Source organism: Manis pentadactyla, chromosome 2, assembly GCF_030020395.1.
Source record: "Manis pentadactyla isolate mManPen7 chromosome 2, mManPen7.hap1, whole genome shotgun sequence".
NCBI classification, from domain to species: domain Eukaryota; kingdom Metazoa; phylum Chordata; class Mammalia; order Pholidota; family Manidae; genus Manis; species Manis pentadactyla.
Genome location: NC_080020.1, coordinates 9,346,700 through 9,367,085, shown reverse-complemented (window position 1 = coordinate 9,367,085; position 20,386 = coordinate 9,346,700). Strand labels below are relative to the sequence as shown.

General features: G+C 42.5%; 1 protein-coding gene across 8 annotated transcripts in view; it reads left to right on the top strand.

The window, feature by feature from the left end:
- Positions 1-20,386, top strand: part of MTUS2 (microtubule associated scaffold protein 2) — a 507,260-nt gene that overhangs the window by 383,058 nt on the left and 103,816 nt on the right. For all 8 annotated transcript variants that reach the window (XM_057489951.1, XM_057489952.1, XM_057489957.1 and 5 more), the window contains one exon: positions 4,328-4,539. In XM_057489951.1, the coding sequence (XP_057345934.1) occupies positions 4,328-4,539 (212 nt within the window). The remainder of the gene's footprint in view (positions 1-4,327; positions 4,540-20,386) is intronic.

Genomic DNA, 20,386 nt, shown 5'->3' with positions numbered 1-20,386 from the left:
TTCCTGCCTTTACCCATGTCCAGGACCGGCTGGAAAAAATGCTCTATCCCCAATGCCATTTGCTCTTCACTTTTCCCCACCACTAGCCAACCCCAGGCAAACAAATGCAAGCACTAAGTGTAAATATAATGTGCTCCTGGGCAAAATTTTCTGAAATAAATTTAGATTAGTTTAGGAAAAATATTGCCCAAGACTGCAAAGAACTCAGTACTTGTGCTCCCAGTGGTCAAAGCACAGATTTCCTTTCTGTTAGGATGTTAACCAAACTCATGAAGGACATTTCCTTAAGCAGCAAGGCTATCAAAGTTGTGCCCTATAATTCTTTTCTTCCTTGTTTACAAGTGTTAAGGTCATGGGCTTTCTCTGATGCTGTAAACACAGTTTTCAATGATGCACTGCTTGTTACCATGTCAATTAATCTTCCAGCCTAAAAATTTTTAAGCCAACCTCTCCAAACCATTAGAAATCTCTTGATAGTGACCAGATGGCTGCCGATGAATTTTTAATATTTGCTTTCTATTTTCAAAAGCTGTGTTCTCTCCAGGGCTTAGCCTTTGCACGCAAACTGCCTGTACTCACCTTTGTGAGAACTTAAGGTTACTGGCTTTCCGCTCTGAGTTGCCAATTGTTACTGGGATCATCATAGATTCTATCTCATCAGAGTCCTGTAGCCAGTAGGATGGCTAAAAAGAAATGGAGATACTAGGAGGATATTCTAGAATTGAACGCATGCCCCAAGCCTGTGAGATCTGCTAGAGATGTAACAGGAATCAGCAGCATGCTTCAGGGGCAAGAGTCCCAGGCAAAGAGTCAGAAAACCAGAAATCTAGGCCTGGCTGGGCCCCTCCTGACAATGGATTGTGTAAGGACAGGAATAGGGCCTTCCTGCTTTTGCGCTCCACACTGGGCCTTGCACGTATCATTCACGGAGCAGGTGCTCAGTAAATGTTGTCAAATATTTTGGTCCCCACAAATCACTTGGCATGAAGGGTATGTATGAAATCAGTTCGTCAGTAAACAAGACACTGGTCTAGGTTATTTTTGTTCATATATTTCATATCAAATTGTTGCTTTGGGGATAAGCCTCATTTAGTTGGAAAGTTCCCAAAGGGGGCTAAGTAAAAAAAACAGCATTTCTGCCCTCCTTTTCACCTCTTTTGAAAACTTCAAAACCATTTTGAAGGTCTTTATTCACTAATATCAGTGTCTTGATTCAACTGGGTGGAACTCAGAAGGATATTGGAGGAGAGCAGAGCTTTGATTTTTTGGAAAGAGGCCAAACCACATAAGTAAGTGCTGCCTGGCTGCAGGGAGAGGTCGGGGGCATGCTGGCCTGCTTTGAACCTTCAACCACCCCAAAAACAACATACATTCTGCAAGGAACCAGGAAGGAGGTGACGACGAATCCTTCTAGCACCTGGAAATGTCCTCAGGGGGCATGGCATGCCCCTCATTAAAGCTTGCATGGTGGCTCTACCAGAGAAACATGGGTGTAAGAGGTCAGAAGTGAATCGCCATCACTGCATCTCATCCCACTGTGGACTGTGTGCTCTGACTCCACGTATCATTGCCTCCAGAAATTTCCATTGCAGGGCCCTACGAACCCCTTACTTCCTAAGCAGGTTAGTATTTTAGCTCTCTTATGTGCTGGCTTTTAAGAGAAGACAACAGAAGCTAACAAAATCCTCCTTGATTTTTAATGAAATGGGCGAAGCTGGCTGTATGTCAGTTACCTTCATTCAACATGAACCCTCCATCCCCAAGACGGTAGTTGAGTCTGTGCGGCCGCCCTTAGGTGCCATCCTGGGATGGTCTGGCATGTGGGTGGATAAGCAGGTGACAGAACAATACTGCAGGGAGTCAGCTGTGTGGAAGTACTTAGCAAAAACTGACAGCACAAGAGAGAACACTGTTATCAGTGAGAATCAAAAACATGCTGCTGGCAGTAAAATGATGATAAGTCCCAGGCAAAGTTATATTTGATATATTTTAGAAAATGGCAGGACCTCTCCAATGAAAAGCAATGGAGAACACAACCAGCCTTTCTCCAGCCTAGCACTGGGGCCTGAGCCTTAGTCTACCCTGTGACAGTGGCCCAGGGCCACAGGTGCAGCCAACCAGCAGTCCCAAACAAGAAGTGGTTTCATAAGGTGGTTCGGAGCCACAAGGCAGCTCAGCCTACACTTGGTGTGTTGGTACCAAGCTGATATTCCCAGGGGAGCCTCTGTCTTGGCCCAGAATGTCAATTTAGTATCCCTGGGAATAGAAATGTGAACTGGGTGTACTGGCATTTGACAGAACGCTGGAATTTTGAGTGTGTGGATAAAAGCAATAGAACAGTAACACCAACATCAAAGCAAGCACCAAGAATAGCATTTCACCAAATCCTCTTATTGTCCATTTACCATTGAATGTCATTGCTAACCTGATAATGATGACAGTGATAATAGTAATAATAATAATAGTATTAATAATAGGGGCAAAGCTGATAGTCCCAAACACACAACAATGTGAGTGCTCACTAATGTTCCCAAGTTCAGAGGTGATTCGACATGCCATGGATTGCAATTAGCTCTAATTCCCTGAGCTGGAAATGTGTTTCATTATTTCCTTTAGTTTCTAAAAGAAGTGTCTTCTCTTGTAACAGGTGTCAAGCACCTGGTCCCTCAACACACTAATTAAAATCCTGGAGTTTTTCATAAAATTACCAGTGACAACAATAAAATGGTAAACAGTAATCATGAAAAAACTACCTTATGTCTGAGGCTGTTTCTTAGAGTTTAATGAAGGCGATAAAATCTCTCACATTTCTTTTGTTTTCAATACTGAGAATGTTGGGATTAAGAATGTACTAAGAGTGATTCACCTACAATATGCAAGCAAATTTTCTGTATTCTATCATAAAGACAGTTGTAAAGAAGCAACAAAAAAATTTCACATTGTACTATTCTATTAAGCGGTAATACCTTAAGATGTATTGTGTGTGAGGTTGCATTGAGATTCTGTTGATTTCTTAAGAGGAGGACAATTTAACTAAAATCAGCATGGTTATCATTAAATTAACAATCAAAAGTATTTAGATCAATTAACCATCTTTTCCCCTTAAATGATAAGGCCACTTTTGTGTTCACTGCAGAGGCTGCCATTTTCTGATTTATGTTCCTCCCTGATATTTTGGGGTGGTGGGAGGGGAGCTGTGGTGGCCAGGAGACAAAAGGACTTCTGGAATATTGAAGTTTATTTGTGATCGTGCTGTCAGTGTTCATGCCATGTCCTCTAGGATGTGATCTGCCTGAGCAAAGGAAAGAATGTGTCTTTGGAATTGTCCACAGAGGCATTCTGTGGGTGTCAGGCCTGTCGAGCCTCCCACGGGAAGGACAGCAGTTCTGGGTAAGGGCCTCGCTTACCCACAGGCCCTTCAGCACGATGTGACGCTTATCTCCGTGCCCTTTCCCGGGGCCTTGTCTTTACGCCTCAAGCTTCAGCCTACTGGTCAACTCTCCATAAAGCCCCTCCTACTCTGACCCCAACCGAGGTGAAGTTTCTGGCTCCTTCCTCTGTGTCCATCCGACACCTAACGAACGTCTTGTCTGCCTGGCAGGAGCCAGGTCGCAGAAGCTCTCGGGGCCATGGTCAGGAATGGGCACTCTCTTCTTTCTGCAGAGGAGCATAACTGGAAAGAGGGGTCCACACAGGTCATGAGCTGTCTTAGAATCAGAGGATTATTCTGGTTGCTCTGCAGTGAACGATGAGAAGAAGCAGGGCTTCCCGTTGGAAAGTGAAAGGCTTTGGTGCCTGGACCCTGAGCCTGGAGGTAGTCTGAGTGGTCACATGGGAATATTTGGAGGACATTGATGCGGGGAATGTGAAGCCAGAAACCCCCGGAGCAGAGGTCATCGGATGTGTGACTAGACCTGACATCAGAGCGTCCCTAGTGGAGGGAGGGGTGTGTAGGCACGACTCCGCGAAGCCCAATTAAGAGGCTGCTAAGTTATAATTGCCTTCGACCTGGATTGATGGATTGATTTCCCATTAGACATTTCAAAGAGTAATCTCCTTAAAAAAAAAAAAGCAAAAACAAACCAACTGCTTAGAATTGTAGGAAGTTAGGAGGAATTTGGCAACGTTATTACTCTTTTTCCAAACACAAAACTAAGTAGGATATTAACAGAGCAAATATTTGAAGTCTCTGCCTGTTTTTTATGTTTAATACCTAAAACGACAAACCATGGGTAATCTCTCCTCAGCCACTTGCCCTTGATGAAATCAGGAGCAGTCGTCACTTCTGGGCTGAGTGTTCATTCTCAAGCAACTTTTCTCTTCCTAGGACACCCCAAGCAGAGGGCTGCAGCCCCCCGAAATGGGTTTTCCCCCAAGCCAGACCTGCAGGCCCGCGAAGCCGAGAGGCAGCTGGTTCAGCGGCTGAAGGAGAAGTGTGAGCAGCAGGCCCGGCAGCTGGGCCTGGTCCAGACGGAGCTGAGCAGGGCCGTCCGCGGCTTCCAGGCCCTTGCGGTGTCCACTCAGCATTTCTCTGGACAGGTGAGGCCACGCAGGGTGAATGTCAAAGGGCTTTCTGTTTGGAGAATGGCAATTGACTTAATTGTGTGTGTGTGTGTGTGTGTGTGTGTGTGTGTGTGTGTGTGTTTTAGTCTGGGGCTGGGTTAGAGATGGAGCGTGACTCTCCGAAAATCACACAAAATCTCTGGCAGCATCGTTGTATGTTTGAGGGAGCCCAGTTTATACTTACGTGTGAAAGAAATTAGTCTGGGGAGAATGATTTAGTAATCTTGATTCCAAAAGGGAAAATCATGTACAAAAGAAAGAAAAAGGTATGAAGAACATTTTGAAGGTGAGATCCTTGAGGGGAATGGAGCGTGTGATTGTTCCACACTTCTAGAGACAAGACATCGGGATTCTGAAATTCCTGTGCATTGCAAATCAAAGGCAGACGGGGCCACAGCACTGTTGTACTTAGGCTGGTGCTGGGAAGTGGAATGTGCCAGGCCTGGGGCATCTCCGCAGGGCCACGCTCAGGATGTTCTTGGAGCAGCGTGGGATGGGGATGGGTGTGTCTTCCCTGGTCACTCAGTTTTTCTGAAAATGCAGAGAGAGGGCTGGTTTATTTTCAGCAGTACGTGTTCAGAGGCTCCTGGGTGGCCCTCCAGACCCTGAGCCTCTTATCAGAAAATTCAGAAGGGTGGTAAGTAGCACCACGTCACTGGTTTTATTTATCACCTGAACTTTGAAGTGTGGAGGACTCTTTGGCCTTTTACAATTTCCTGCACCCCTTGTCCCCAGTATAGAAGCCTGAGCCGCCGTTTTATTATGGTCGTTTTCTTTTTTGCTTAAATCTTTTAGCAGATAGAGCCAATTACCAATGTGGTGTTGTAATGAAAAAGGTGATGAAAAGATTTCAGTTTTACCGAGAGATTCAGCCTCTTCCCTGACTAAAATGTTAACACCAGCAATAAATGACCAGTTTGAATTTTGTATCTTCCTTTTTGGCCAGTACTGTTGGTGTCAACCTTGACCAACTCAAGTGGTGGCTGCATACGGATCTCTATAAGAATTAAAATCACAAACACATTTTTGAGGTGCCAAAGAGGTAAGACTTACCATTGGCAAACACTGAGCATTTTTTTCTTAGAGAAAGAGTCACATGCTTTTTGTTCTCAGCTGAATGTATGTTTTCTACTGACTGTCGAGTGTAATAGGAGGCCAGGGTTGTTGGCTGAAATTCAGCGATAACATCTACATTGTTAGTCTGCCCACTCTGCAATTACTTTTTCCATGTATCATAAACAGAGTCATACAAATCTTTGATAAAGGTGTCATGTGGATAGATATATTAGCAGACATTGACACAACAAATTGGTAATGTGCACTGGGCCCTCACATTGGAACTTGGAACGTTTGGGCTTCCTGGATGGCCTCACAGCAGAGAAAAGCATTTCTGAGCCGTAATTAACGGTTGGTTCCCATCGTCAGACATGTCTTACCCCAGGAAAATTCCTTGTTAGTTCATGAACCAAGACTTTTATTTCTCTGCAGCCCACACATGGCTCTTAAATCAGAAACCAAACAGATCTAGCAGGTGATTTGTCGGCATCTCCGCCAGACCTCCCTACTGCTAGCGAGCTGCACTTACTATGACATTTCAGCAAGATGGATGGGGGACGTGAATTTCATTTTCTTCTCAGTAAATCACAACCAGCAGCTCCAGACAGGCCTCCCAAGCGACCATGGCATGTCACCTCCCACACAGTGTTTTCTCTTCTCTGTCTTTTTGATCTCAATTCTCTCTCCAGATAAAGCCCAGAAGAAAAGATGGACATGCTTAAAAAATAAAAACGTATCATTGAACATAAGTGACTTTCACGCAGGCTGTCCTATGTTCCCTGTGGTTTCAGGTGATTGATCTGGGAGTTTGGCAGTGATACCAAATCAGACCAGGAGGTGTGGCCTAGGCTGGAACACCTGAGAAGACGGAGGCAAAGCAACCTGGAAACCTCCAGGGACAGAGCCCTCTGTCGCCAGGTCTAGAGATCCTGAGAGGTTCAGGGTCACTGTTGGGGGAAGCCCTTCCATTATTATTATGTGTGAGAAATGGGCATAGTTGAGCATGCTGGCTGTGAAGGACAGTTCAATAGCGAGCCTGAGAAGACAGTATCTTTTCGTTCCGCTGCTTAGAACAGCCTGCTGAAACTCTACACATGTATCTCTTCTACACTGTAGCATGTTCATCTGTATAGCATTGGGTAGAAGAGAGAGGGCACAGTGCCAGCAGGAGTCAACCCCTCTCTATCTAGCTATGAAATCCTGAGCACGAATTACTGCCCCTCTTTGAGATTCACCCTCATCCCCAAAAGGAATAATATTCTTGCCTTTGCTTAGCCTTCCACCAACTGAGTCTCCTCTGACGAGTCATCTTTAAGTCGCAGTTTCTTCTATTTCAAATAAGATTAGTAACTCTTCACAAGGTTATTGGGAGAATATAGAGAATTCATTGAGCAAAGGTACTTCAAACAAATATACAACAAAACATTCTTTTCAACTACAAGGAAATCTGACATGCCTTACCCTAAAATATTTTATTTTTAAATGGGATGAATGACAAATAGAGATACATAAAGTTAAAATACAGTATAAACCACTCTTATCTAATTGTCTGTGTACATAAAAGGTTTGGCCTGGGGTGTACTTTTAGAATAGAAATAATTTTCTAGTCTAGCTGTTCAGTTGCTGCTATATAAATTTTCCAGAATGTACTGATGCCATTTAAGCATGTATTGGAAGGAAGTCTCAGGGTATGGGAAGTCACTAGAAAAAAGGAATTAGAAGCCTAGATAAGAATCGTCCATTTCTGCCCCATGCTTTATAGCTCCTGGCAGAGCAGCTGTTGAAGTTGTCAGCTGTGACACAGCCTGAGCCCAGCGTCCGGGGTTTCTAAGGTGCCAACACCAGCTTCACACTTGAGCTGGTTCCAGACAGCTCTGTCCCTGGGGCAACGCGTGGTCCGCACCACAGGCCAAACAGATCTGCTGAAATCCGTGCTCCCAGACCCCCTGAATAATGAGCCTGACTCTTGGATTCCCACTTCTCAGGGGCAAGTTGAATGATTTTTATCTTTCGCTGCCGGGTTCCTGGGAACGCTGCTCTTTAGCAGCCCCTGGTGGCTAATCCAGGAAAACACCCAGACGATGCTCCTGTATTAAGTGGTGTGCTTTGCCCTGTGGCATCAAATTTTATACAGGGCACACCTGAAGATGTATTTGTTTCATTTTATTTTTTAAATAAGATTCTTTTATGTTTATTCAATATTTTTCATATGTATTTGTGTCATTGTTATTAACTTATGAATGTGATAGATGATGGTTTTTAATCGCTTTTTTAATTACTAAATAGTTTAAACATAAAAGGCATAAAAATGAATATCAAGCTTTTGTGTATTTTCTAAGCTTAATAAAAGCTAATAATGCATCAGCCTCCTTCTCCCCAAAGTGTGTGTGTGTGTGTGTGTGTATATGTATATATACACACATACATACACATATATTTGTTGGTTTTACTATTTGACCTTTTATCACAAAAAAATATTTTTCAGAAACAGAGGAGTAGAAAGAATAACACCCAAATACCCATTATCTGTATTTATTTATTGGTGACATTTTTCTATATTCATTCTGCCTATGTTTTTGTTGTTAGTTGGGGGTACATATTTTTTAAATATAGTGTACATATTTCAACTTCAACTTCTGAACTCCAGTTCACTTATGTTAGTAGAAGGGTTTTGTCAGCCCTGCCTCTACCGCACGAAAGGTTCTATGGAGGCTCCGAACAGTAAAAGCTGACCTTCTTGATAGCAGCACCGCTCCTGTTTATTGACCATCTCCTGGCACTTTACATAAATTATTTTAACCTTCACAGCAGCCTACCTGGTGTAGATACTATTCTCACATGACAATGAGGAAACTGAGGCTCAGAGAGGTAGCATAGCCCCCCAAAGATGGCATAACTGGAAAGGGACGGAGCCATGATACACATGCAGGTCCATCCGCACCCAACACCCATGTTTTTCCACAATAGTATGATGCTACATTTCCCTCTTCTTCCCCAGCCTTCAAGGTGCTTTGGATGTAATTAAGAGGGAAAAAACATATTTGGAAAAGATGAATAATCTAAAGAATAATATAAAACAATGAAACAATAACCTGAAAGCTAACACTGGTGCTGGATGCTAACATAAAATGATGAAAGGTAATCTTTAGCCTGTCTCCAAAGGAAGTGGTATGGCTCAAAGGAAAGCCTGATTCCTGTGCATCAATCAGAGGGGCTGGTCTGAGAAGGAGACTTGGAAGAGTCAGGTTGGGGGGATCGGCAGGAGTTTGAACAAGTAAAGAAGAAGGAAGAGCATGTGTGGGAAGGGGACTCCCAAAGCCTGTTGTCTGCTAAGTGGTGTCCCCCTCCCTGTCTTTAACCTCTTGGTAGGTTATTTAATGACTTACAAATAGAGATCTGGGGACTCGAGAACTGTTTCTAAAAGTGCCGTGACTCCCCGATACTAGATCGCAAGCTACTCACAGTGAGGGTGGCTCAGATGTATCTTCCCACTCCTGAGCTCTCGGCTCAGCTCCTTGGTCAGAGCAGGTGTGTGTTAAAGGGAGAGAGAGGAGGCAGAGGACGAATGCTCTTGTGAAATAAATGCTTGCTTGCATTAGCCACTTAATACATTCAGATTTTAAACTCCGGGGTTCATCACAATGCACGTCTGCCCTAGAGCTCCGGAAGCAGTAGAGAAGCCATGATGTTCAACAGCCAAAGAACTTCACATTTCAGAGACATTCCCACTGAGGGGCCTTCTCAGAGCAGTAATTACACCTGATCAAAAGTAAAAACAATAAAGTCCTTGTTGCTCCCTAAATCCTAAAAAAGGACCATTTAGATACAGGGTTTGTGCCTCTACCCCTTATAAACATGCTCTGTGATTATCTTCTCTTCCCTTAATTTTACCTTTACTAACCAAGTGCTTAGAGAAAATGTGAGCACTTAGGTTGGCATTTCTGACAGTTCTTCAGCAAGTAAACTGGTGGGAAACTTAGTGAAGTAGTAAACTGACTGCTGGAATGATTGTTGTTCTGAAAGAAGGTTACAAGTCACAAAAGTAAATGTAGCCATAGCCTCTCCCATAGAACCAGGAATGTTTGTTTTGACTTTTAGGACTTTAGCTTAAGGAAATTCTTAGCATAAACCTCAAGTATCAAAATATTCCCAATGTCAAGGGATGGAAATCCCGCAGCTATCCCAAGCAGCTCTTTGAAGTAATAAAAAAAATGGGAAACATCATGGCAGGTAAAAAATAAAGCTTGACATTGCAATATCTTTTCAATTTTTATTGAAGTTTCCTAATACCAGGACTGGATAAGAACCAGGTTCACTGGTGATAATACAAGTTTCATAATAAGGTGATAAGATAAAAATAGATACTAGACTAAGGTAGAAACTAATTGCACCCATTCATTCATCTCCCTTACTCTTTGATATAAATGGCTTCACCTTTAAAATTAAGTGATCTCCCTTTTGAAAACAGATGGGAGTTTTGAGTACAGAAAGATGGGTTTCATCTGCTCCTTTGGGAAGGAGTCTTGCAGGCTTTCCCCAGACCCGGGTTGGCAGTTGGTTAAAAGTGGTCTGTAGTAAAAAGGCAAATGCCTTTAAAATATTCTTAAATTACAGGATTTAGTAGCTCTCCTACAGGCCAGGGAGGCAGCGACGTGTAGCGGGAATGCTGCGTCACGAGGCCACACCACTCAGCCTATCTAGACCCACGGCCTCTCCCAGATACCAAAGTCTCTACTTAAATGTCACTGGAAATTTATTTTTCATTCAATTAAATGTTGTAAACTCCCTCCTCCAAGTAAAAACAGGTTGAAGGGATGGTAACTCAAAAAACGATCGCTGCCGGAGGAGACAGGCTGCCTCAGCAACAAAACCTCTTTCTTGTGTGTGAGAGGTGACTTTGCTAACTCTCCTACACCTCAGTTTTTCTGTAAAATTGGGCAACTAAAGGTGCCAGTTCAGGATCTAGAGCGAAGGGACTCTGATGCTCTGGGGCCTCTGTGTCATTCTGGCCCCTCCTTCTGCAGGGCCGTGCCGTGATCTGATACCAGCACACACTGGCTCTCCATCTGGTGATGGGGTTGTGTGCTGAATGGTGCAGCCCATTTGAAGGGCATCTGCTACGTGATGATCACAGTTAAGAAAAAATATAAGTTAGATTTTTTTCCCTTTGGGAAAAGCATGTTTTAAGTAACAGACTTCTGTGGAACACTTCGGACATGAGTGAATTTCTAAGGGTATCATTATCTCCTGCGGCTTGTCAGGGACACAGCCAGTGTGCAGAGAGGGAACGCGCTGCAGAGTAGCTGCCTCTGAGGCTTAGCCCTCTACTTGCCCCTCGTGGCATCGTTTTTCTGAAGGGTGCAGGCGACCTGGGGGGACTGCACTGTGCCTTTCCATCTGGGCTATGAGGGGAGCATGGGTCCATCGGTGTACGGCACCTCACTGCCGCACTGAGTCCTGCTGGGGGCCTCCTCAATCACATACACCCTGAGTTAGCTCTTATTCCAAAGGCACATCGTAGTCTCCCCATAGCGTTCTTTTTAATTCAATACTCGTTTGTTACATGGAAGATTTAAAAATGACGTCTCAAACCCTGGCGTCCAATTGCAGAGGAGAGACACATGTTCCGATCACTGGTGTGCAGAGGGGTGCTTGAGGAACGTCATGTGGTGCCCAGGGAACCTCCAAGAAGGAGTGGCTCCTCTAGCAGGGCCCCCGGGAGGCCATCAGAGAGGATAGATGCTTCCTCTCAGAAACAAATAAGGTTTCAGTGAGCAAAGTAGGGGTGCAGCACTGCTGGCAGCGCCGCCCTCGGAAGGGGCAGGGCAGCTCTGGGGAGGCTGAAGAGTCTCTTTTGCCTAAAGCTTGGCATGTAGGGCTGACAATAACCAGGAACAAGGCGGAAGGGCTTGGGGACTTGAATAGCAACGTAAAGAGAGGGAACTCTATTCGAGGCAGTCAGGAACCATTGGGAGTTTGGGATAGAATATTACAGTGTTTGAAGCTGCATTTTAGGAAAATTAATATGGTAGCAGGTATGGGGTGGGTGGTAGAAATAAAACTCCAGGCAGAGAAAACAATTAGGAGGCTTCATAGTACTAATAATCCAGGCAAGAGGTGAGCAATCGCAGAAGGAGGATCAGGGGTCTTGGTAGAAAGGAGAGGTCAGATTTAGGACCCAAGGACCCAGGTTGTGAGCCAGACACGGAGGGACCTCCTTGGAACTTGAACAGGTGCAAGATGCTCCTGGTGAGAAGTGACAAACCCTCCCAGCCCAGCCTCAACAAACCCCAAGCAGAAAATCATAAAACAGTGGAACGTTAAGTGTTAAGAACTTAAGACTGTGTGTGTTTCTAACTCAGAAATATTTCAAGGGCTCATGGTTCACTTTTTTAATATCTTCTCTGAAACTGCACACTTTGTGCATTAGTGAACTCTCCAGATCCAGGTCCAGTGGACTTTAGGCATGGCATTCTTTCCCCCCAAATATACTTTTAACTCAAATATTACCTCTCCCTTTGAAATTCATAAGAATTGTCTAGCGTATCATCCCACATTCTGGGAGTACACTATGTCTCTCCCATTGAATCAGGAATTTCAGGTGGGAGGAGCTTCTATTTTTTTTATAGTTACCCATGTGGCTCTGAATTTCTGCTTCTCTCAAATGAGCACAGTTTGTGGGTGCCCACCGTTCTGCTTGTGCTGAGGGGCGTGCCGTCAGCAGCACTGCTTCCCCACTCTGCCCACTGAAACCTTATTTGTTCCTGAGGGGAGGTCACAAGCATCTGTCCTCTCTGATGGCCCCCCGGGGGCCCTGCTGGAGGAGCCGCTCCTTCTCAGAGGTTCCCTGGGCACCACATGACATTGTGCAGCATCTGGTATCGCCCACCTTTGTTGACTTCCAAGGTTCTCCCTGCTTTAGCATGTTGGGATCTCCGTTAGTTAACCATGGGTGTAGATATCAGGAGACAAAAAGGAAGCTCTAGAAAAGTAAACTTGGGGAGTCATGTACACAGAAGTGACATGAAAAAGGATGAGATTGGTGAGAGTGTATAGAGAGAAATGGAGAAGGCACAAGACAGTGCCCCTGGCGGGCCAGAGGTGGAGAGAAAGAGAAAGCAGATGGTGAGAAAAGTTGTTGAAACAGGAGAATCCCCCTCACAGAAGCCCAATGAGGCAGGCGTTTCTGAAAGACGAGAGTGATTATAATACCAGGTACCAGACAGTGGATGCAAGTGATACCGAATGAGGAAATACCCTAGAGTTTGACATTTTCAGAGAGTATCTGTAAATATGGAAAGGACAACCAGATTTTCCTGGTTCCTTGGCAATCAAATGGTTCAGCAAAGTTTGGTCTCCCTTCAGCCCACTGGGTGGCTGGCACTTTACCCTGTGAGAAGTGGCAATGGTGACATCTACAGGGCATTGTCTGGAAATGGAAATTTGTGCCTGTGCCCAGAGAGAAGAGGGAATGCCAAATATTACCTTAAATTTCAGGGAATTTTCCACAAGCAGGCACCACCGTCCTCCCCTTTGTTCACGAAAGTGTGAACTAGAGACCTGCGTATTCTACAAACTTAATTGAAACTAGGTTTGAAATTAAAAACACAATGACTTTCATTTTTCATTTTATTCCTGACAATCACATTACTGAGACAGCAAGAATAAGATTTATGTTGTATACTGCAAACAGTTTGCCTGTGAGATAATTCATAAAAGCAATTATATATTGCACAAACCTAAGAGTCAAACGATCTATAACTGAAATTTAGTCCCTGGAGAGAGTCAAAGCTCATCACTTCTGCTCTACCAGGAATAGAAGGAGAAACATTTAAAATTCAAAAGTATTGACACTCTGTTACATGACAGTGTTCTCTTGAAAGCAAAACCTTTTCCCAAATGCTGTGCAGGCAAAATAAACAAGAGGTGATCTCATTTCTCAAATTTTCCTTCAGTAGCATTTTCTCAATTTTTGTTTCCATTTGAGAGAAATGAAGAGCCAGAATCCTGTATTTATTTTACAAGCATAAAGGACGCAGGAGAAGAGGGACAGAAAGGAAGAAAGGACAAATACAATGAATAGAAAAGTTATCAATGTGGTAGATATGAATCCAACTGTAACAGTAGTCACAGTAAATATGAGTGGTTTAACACACCAATTTAAAGACAGATAATCAGAAATGATTTTTTAAAAACCCAACTATTAATATAAAGACTCAGGTTTAATAGAAGAGGAAATCCAATTTACGTATAAAGACTCAAATTAAAAGTAGTGGGATGGTTAAAGATACCACTAATCAAAAGAAAGAATAGCTATGCTACCTTCAGACAAAGCAGCCTTCACAACAAGGATGATTATCAAAGATGAAGAGGACCCGACATAATAACCAAGGAGTCAGTTCTCCGAAAGACAAACAGCATGAAGGCAGCTGATATTTTAGACTGACCGTTTTTGTTTCAGTGGCTTTCACATTCAGGTTGCAGTCCTTAGAACACCATTGCTTTCATCTCAAAAATCTAGAAAGCCTCCAGGATTTAGGGGAAAAATAACTGAAACAACTATGTGTCCTGAGCACTGCTCTGCCCTTTATGTTTTTTTAATGTATATTATCTCATTTAGTCCTCACATTGACCTTTTTTGATATAGGCATTTTGATGCCCATTTTATAGATAACTCAGGTTGCTTTGATCACATAATATTTTGTTTTCATTCATCAAGTATTTAACAAGCACCTGCTCAGTCTCATAATCATAAAATGAAAATTATGCAGGATCTTCTTTCAAGAAAATCCTAGGCAAATATCCCACCTAATGTTGCAAAGGACCTGATTTGATCCTCTTAGCATTGCTGGAAAAAAGTGGGCAGAAAAAGCTCTTAGAATTCCCATTTTCCTGATAACAAGGCAGGAAGAGAAGTTGCTCCTGGCCTGAGGTCTGATGGTGGGTAAGCAGTGGAATCAACCTGATGCACATCTCCTGCCTCCAACTCCAGGGGTCCTGCCACTATTCTCACCATTGTATTTTATTGGCAAAGACGTGAATTTGATTTGCCATGGTCAGAATGATGCAGAGGGGGGTTTTGCCTATGAGCATTGTAACAGGACATTTATGGTAGCCTGTGCTTCTGACCAGGGCTGCATGGAAAATGACAGTTCTCCAAAATACCACTGGGGTATTAACACATGACCTTTTCTCATGCAGTGGTGAGAACATTCCTGCTTTGACTTTCCTTGTCCCTGTATCAGGCTGGCAGTGCCAACAGAACAAAATCTCAGGGCAGGATAGCATCCTGACCTCATGCCAAGATATCATACTTCTGGCCATCAGTGGAGAACAATGTTCAGTGGCTGTTCCACTCGACAATTTGGTTCTATGAAAGGTGGAACACTAGTACGCTGTTTGTTTCTTTATTGCCCTCAATTACCAAATTCTAACTAACAACTGTAGCTAAGTTGAGATTAACTGCAGGGTTGGCCAGAAGGTCAGTAGTTTGCCTCACTCCTGGGGACAAGCACCCATCCATGGAAGACCATCTGCCATGCCCATGAAACACATTCACGTTGCTATTAAGTGAGAGCCACAAGATGCTGTATTCACCCCAAAAAGTAAAGGCCTCAGCAATTTTTCAGACCTGAGCTATTCTGAGATTTTTTTCTTCTTTATAGCACCAGATGTTTTTCTTCTTCAGATCTTTATGTATAATGTTGACAATCCTCAGAATGACCATTTCTTATGTGAAGACCCAGTAGGTAAACTATGCAGGTAACCCAAAAGATCCCAGTTGCATCCTGTTTCAGGTGAGATGGGGGAGGCCCACTCAACCCTCCCTCTCCCACTGAAGGCAGCTATACAATCTGGGCAGAATAGATGCAGTAGCTGTTTGAGATCTCAGAAAAGTAATATGTAGCAGACAGATTGGAAAGAAGACCAGGATTTGAAGTATCACAGAACTGGTTGTGAACTTATAAGTTTTTCTCTCTAGTATCCCTGACCCACATGCAGTGGATATCTGGACATGGACAGAGGAGCTCCATGGGAAGCTCTCTATTTCTGGCTATAAAAGTGAAAGGTGGCAATCCTAGCACTCAGAGAGAACTAAGTAAATCTTGTTTCTTTTCTCCATTTTATCATACCTCCAACTTACAAGTGGCACTGTGCTCATGGCACAGCTGTGGTGGTGGCAGGAGCCTGCCAGAGCCAACTCTGAGGGATGGGAACTTTCCTCTCTGTTTGGAGAAGCCCTTGGGGTGTCCCAAGGAGGTGGTGCAAACTCCCTTTGCTTTCATTATCTTTCAGTTCTTCTGACATTTAGCCATAGATAGCATCTGTGAGAAGTGTGCAACAGAGTGGAGTAACTAGAGTTCCAGCTTTCTGGCTGGAGAATTAAAAAGGGGAGCCTCCAGGGGACTGGAAAGGCCTGCAGAGATCAGAAATAGGGAGAAACTCAGGAAAGTGACACCTTAACACTGTTTATGAGCCCCTGGTCTTGCCCCTGAGCGACACATGTATGAATCTAGGCCTAACAGCACAGACTCAGAACTGATCACAGGATAGGCCACCACCCAAGTGGCACATGTGGAGCAGATTTCATAAGTTTTGAAAACTAATCTGACAATAGAAGCACAACCACAGAAAACTGGATGGAACTAATAGCCTTAACTCTACTTAATTAGTTGCCTGCCATTGTGTCTCCATAGGTTTTAAGCAAGACCTAGAGTTATGTAATGTAATATTCAAAATGCCCAGGACACAATCTAAAATTACTCAACATACCAAGAAGCAGGAAAATCTCAGCTTGTATGGGAAAAGCTAGCCAACAGACAGTAAAGCAGTATGACACAGATGTTGGATTTGACAAAGACATTAGATGCAGATGTTTTTTAAATGCCCCAAGAAGTAAGGCCAAACACTCTTAAAATGAGTGGAAAGATAGAAAGTCTTATCAAAGGGTAGAAGATATAATGAATCAAATGGAAATTTACAACTGAAAATACAATAACCAAAATAAGAAACTCACTGGATAAAGATGGCAGAGGAAAAAGTCAGTGAAATTGAAGATAAATCAATAGAAATTGTCCAATCTGAATAGCAGAAAGAAAGGGACCTGAGAGATGACATAAAAAGGTATTTCTGTCATAGGAGTTCCAGGAAAAAGGGAGAAAGTGTATACAGAAAAAAAAAGTTGAAGAAATAATAGCCCCAAAATCCCCAAAGTTGGTGAAAGACATAAACCTACAGATTCAAGAAGCTCAGTGAACCTCAGATAAGCCCAAAGAAATCCATGTCTAGACATGCCATCAGAAAACTCTGAAAACTAAAAACAAAGACAAAAATATTGAAAGAAGTCATAAAAATTACACATTAACTATAAGGGAACAATTCAGATGACTGCAGATTTCTCTTCATTAACCATGGAGGCCTGAAAACACTGGAACGTTTTCAAAGTGCTAGAAGAAAGAACCGTCACCTAAAATTCTCTATCTGGTGAAAATACCCTTTAGAAATAAAGGAAATAAAGACCTCCTCAGATGAAGGAAGACTAATAGATTCTTTATCTGCAGGCCTAGTCTAAAAGAAGTGTTAAAGGAAGTTCTTCAGACAGATGGGAAATGATACCAGAAGGAAACTTGGAACAAAAGGAATAAAGAGCAACAGAAATAGTAAATAGCTGGGTATATAATGAACTATTATTTTCCAATTGAGCTCCTTAAAATACAGTAAAAACTGGAAGCCAAAATTATAACATTGCTAATAAGGGTTTCAGTGTATATAGATGTGATCCATAAAATGATTACTCAGAGGAGAGAGCATGAAGGAATCCATATGGCAATAAGGTATCTTCATTCCACTTGTTAGTAAAATACTGATTTTAATCAGACTGTGAAAAGTTAAATTTGTATACTGCAGTTTCCAAACCAACAACTAAAATATTATGCAAACAGATGTAAATATATAATAGACAAATTCAAATGGAATACTAAATAACCTAAAACAAGGCAGGAAGGCAGAAACAGAAGAACAAATTGGAGGGAACAAACAAACAATAAAATGGTAGCTCTATCATTAGATAGATAGATAGATAGATAGATAGATAGATAGATAGATAGATAGATAGATAAAAACCATATCAATAATTACATTAAATATAATGATTTCAGCAAACAATGGCCCATGGGCCAAATCTATTTTCATAAATAAAGTTTTATTGGAACATAGCCACACTCATTCCTTTATGTACCATCTATGGCTGCTTTGTTACAGCAACAGCATATTTGTATAGTGCAACAGACTATGTAGGCCACAAAGTCCAAAATATTTTTTATCTGGCCTTTTTTACAGAAAATGTTTGCCTATCTTTAGTCAAAACATACCAAATAAAAGATCAAGATTATCAGAGCATGTGTGGAAACATGGATTAAGAAAACAAGACCCAGTTATATGCTGTCAATAGGAAACTGCTATATATATATTTTTTTATTATATATATGTATTTATACATTTCTATTTATATCTTTATACATATATTTTACACATATGTGTATGTATTTACACATATGTTAATATGTAAAAGTTTAAAGTAAAGGATATAACATGGAACTACCTAGCAGAATTAACCCAGAGTAGATATACTGATATCCAAGTAGCCTTCAGAGCAGAGAAAATTACCAGGGATAAAAGAGATATAACAATGAAAAAGGATCAACTCACCAGGAAGACCTAATAACCCTAAATGTGTTTGCATCTAACAATAGACCTTTAAAGTACATCAAGCAAAAACTGAGAGAACTGAAAGGAAAAAAAGAACAATTCAGAATTATGCTTGGAGATTTCAACATCCCTCTCTCAGTAATAAACAGAAACAGTAAATTATAAACAGACAGAAAATTAACTGGAACATAGAATAACTGAATAACACCATCAGCCAACAGGATCTTTTGATGTTCATAAAACAGTCCACCCCAAAATAGTAGAATACACATTCCTTTTAAGTGCATATGGAGCATTCACCAAGGTAGGCCATATTCTGGGTCATAACCAACAAGTTTAAGATGATTGGAAGCATACAGAGTATGTTGTCTGACCTTGATGAAATTAGACAAAATTGATAAGAGGAAGATAATAGGACCATCAACCTAGAATTTTATACCCAGTGAAAATACCTGTCCGTGTTTTTTGACCTGATGATATTTTCCAACCTCCAGATGGGTCCCTGGGCTACAACAACTCTGTACATGAGACACTCTTTTCACAGATGGAAAACTGGAGCTCAGGGAAGCTAAGTAGCTGTGGCTGCACAGCAGAGCCAGGGTGTGCACGTATCTGACTCCCAACCTGTGCTCTTCCCCCTCTGTCTGCACTGCCTTCTCAACAGCAAGAAGAAACACAGGGCTAGCCAATCTAAGGCTAAGCAGTCAAAGGAATCCCAGTCCTTATCTAAGAGCAAAAGGAAGACTTGTGTGGAAGGTGATCTTGGCAGACTCACATTTTGAGAACAAATGGCCAGAAAAACCAAAGGGGGTGCCATGTCAAGTCCAAATGGGAGCAGATGGTGGTGGCTTGAACCAGCGTGGCGGACGTCGGGATGAGAGTTCACCTAGTACCCCTGACACAAGGCGGAGAGGTAGAGAACCTTAGAGGGACACAGTAATGCTGGTATGAGAGTGGCCAGCACCGGCCCTGATGCTGGGCTGCTGTGACTCTCATTTGACACGAGAATAGTCTCGGGTCACAAACTCCAGTGAGTTTGTACTGTTATTTGAAGTGATATGTTAACACTTGCTTACCTTTAAAAACAGAGTTTAAAGCGGGGAGTGCTCAAGAGGAAGGCGGATTCCCCCACCCACACTCCTTTCTCTGTGGGTTATATCTAGCATAGCCTGTGTTGGCATCTTGTTAACTTCTATTTGTAGTTTAAGTTCTACTAGTAGAAAGAATGCATCTGAGGTGGGCTCAGGGAAGGTGCTCTGCCTGTATCAGCAAAGAATAAACAGCGGTCAGCTTAGGCTGCTACAGAGCCAATCCCATGCTGGGTATTAGCTGTGACTGTTTTTGCAGCTCCCTTCTAGGAAAATTTACATTGATTTTAGGAGGATTGTGCATAGCCAAGGGAAAAAGAGATAGGAAAAATCCAAATTAGAATCTGTGGCTGGCTAGAATCCTTTCTTGCTGCTGGTAATATATAGCTAGGGTCCTAAAGGGGAGGATTTCTAGGCTTCTGCCCAAATATGGGTAGAGCTGGAATTGAGGAAGAGAGAGGAAGTTCTGTGCTAGGAAAAAAAAACTGGAGCATATAAAGTAAATTAGATAGAGTAAGGAGAAAGTTTGCAACTGTGGGGAAAAAAGAAGAAGAATGGCTAAAATTCCTAACTACAATGATGCAAAGGGGTTTGGTACTATGTCATCAGAAGTCACAGTGCCTATAGTGTATAGCATAGTTACAGTGTAGAAAATAACCCTCCATTGAATTACTTCTAGGTATTAGAACTAAGAGGGACTCAAACACATTTTCTTTATCATCATTATTAGCTAACAGGTACCTAGGTTACATGTGACAGGTACCTCACTATACCTTGCCTTCTTTAATGCTCTCCACAGTCCTGTGGGTGGGCACTGTCATTGCTTAGGGAAAGGAATTACTTTGCCTAAAGTTGTCTTGTTTTTGCAAGACAAATCAGAGTAGGTTGGAGTCTGAAGCAAGATTGCTCTAATGTTAAAGTCCCCTGTTCATCACTACATTCTGCAGCCTCCTCAGTATTTCTATTTGGAA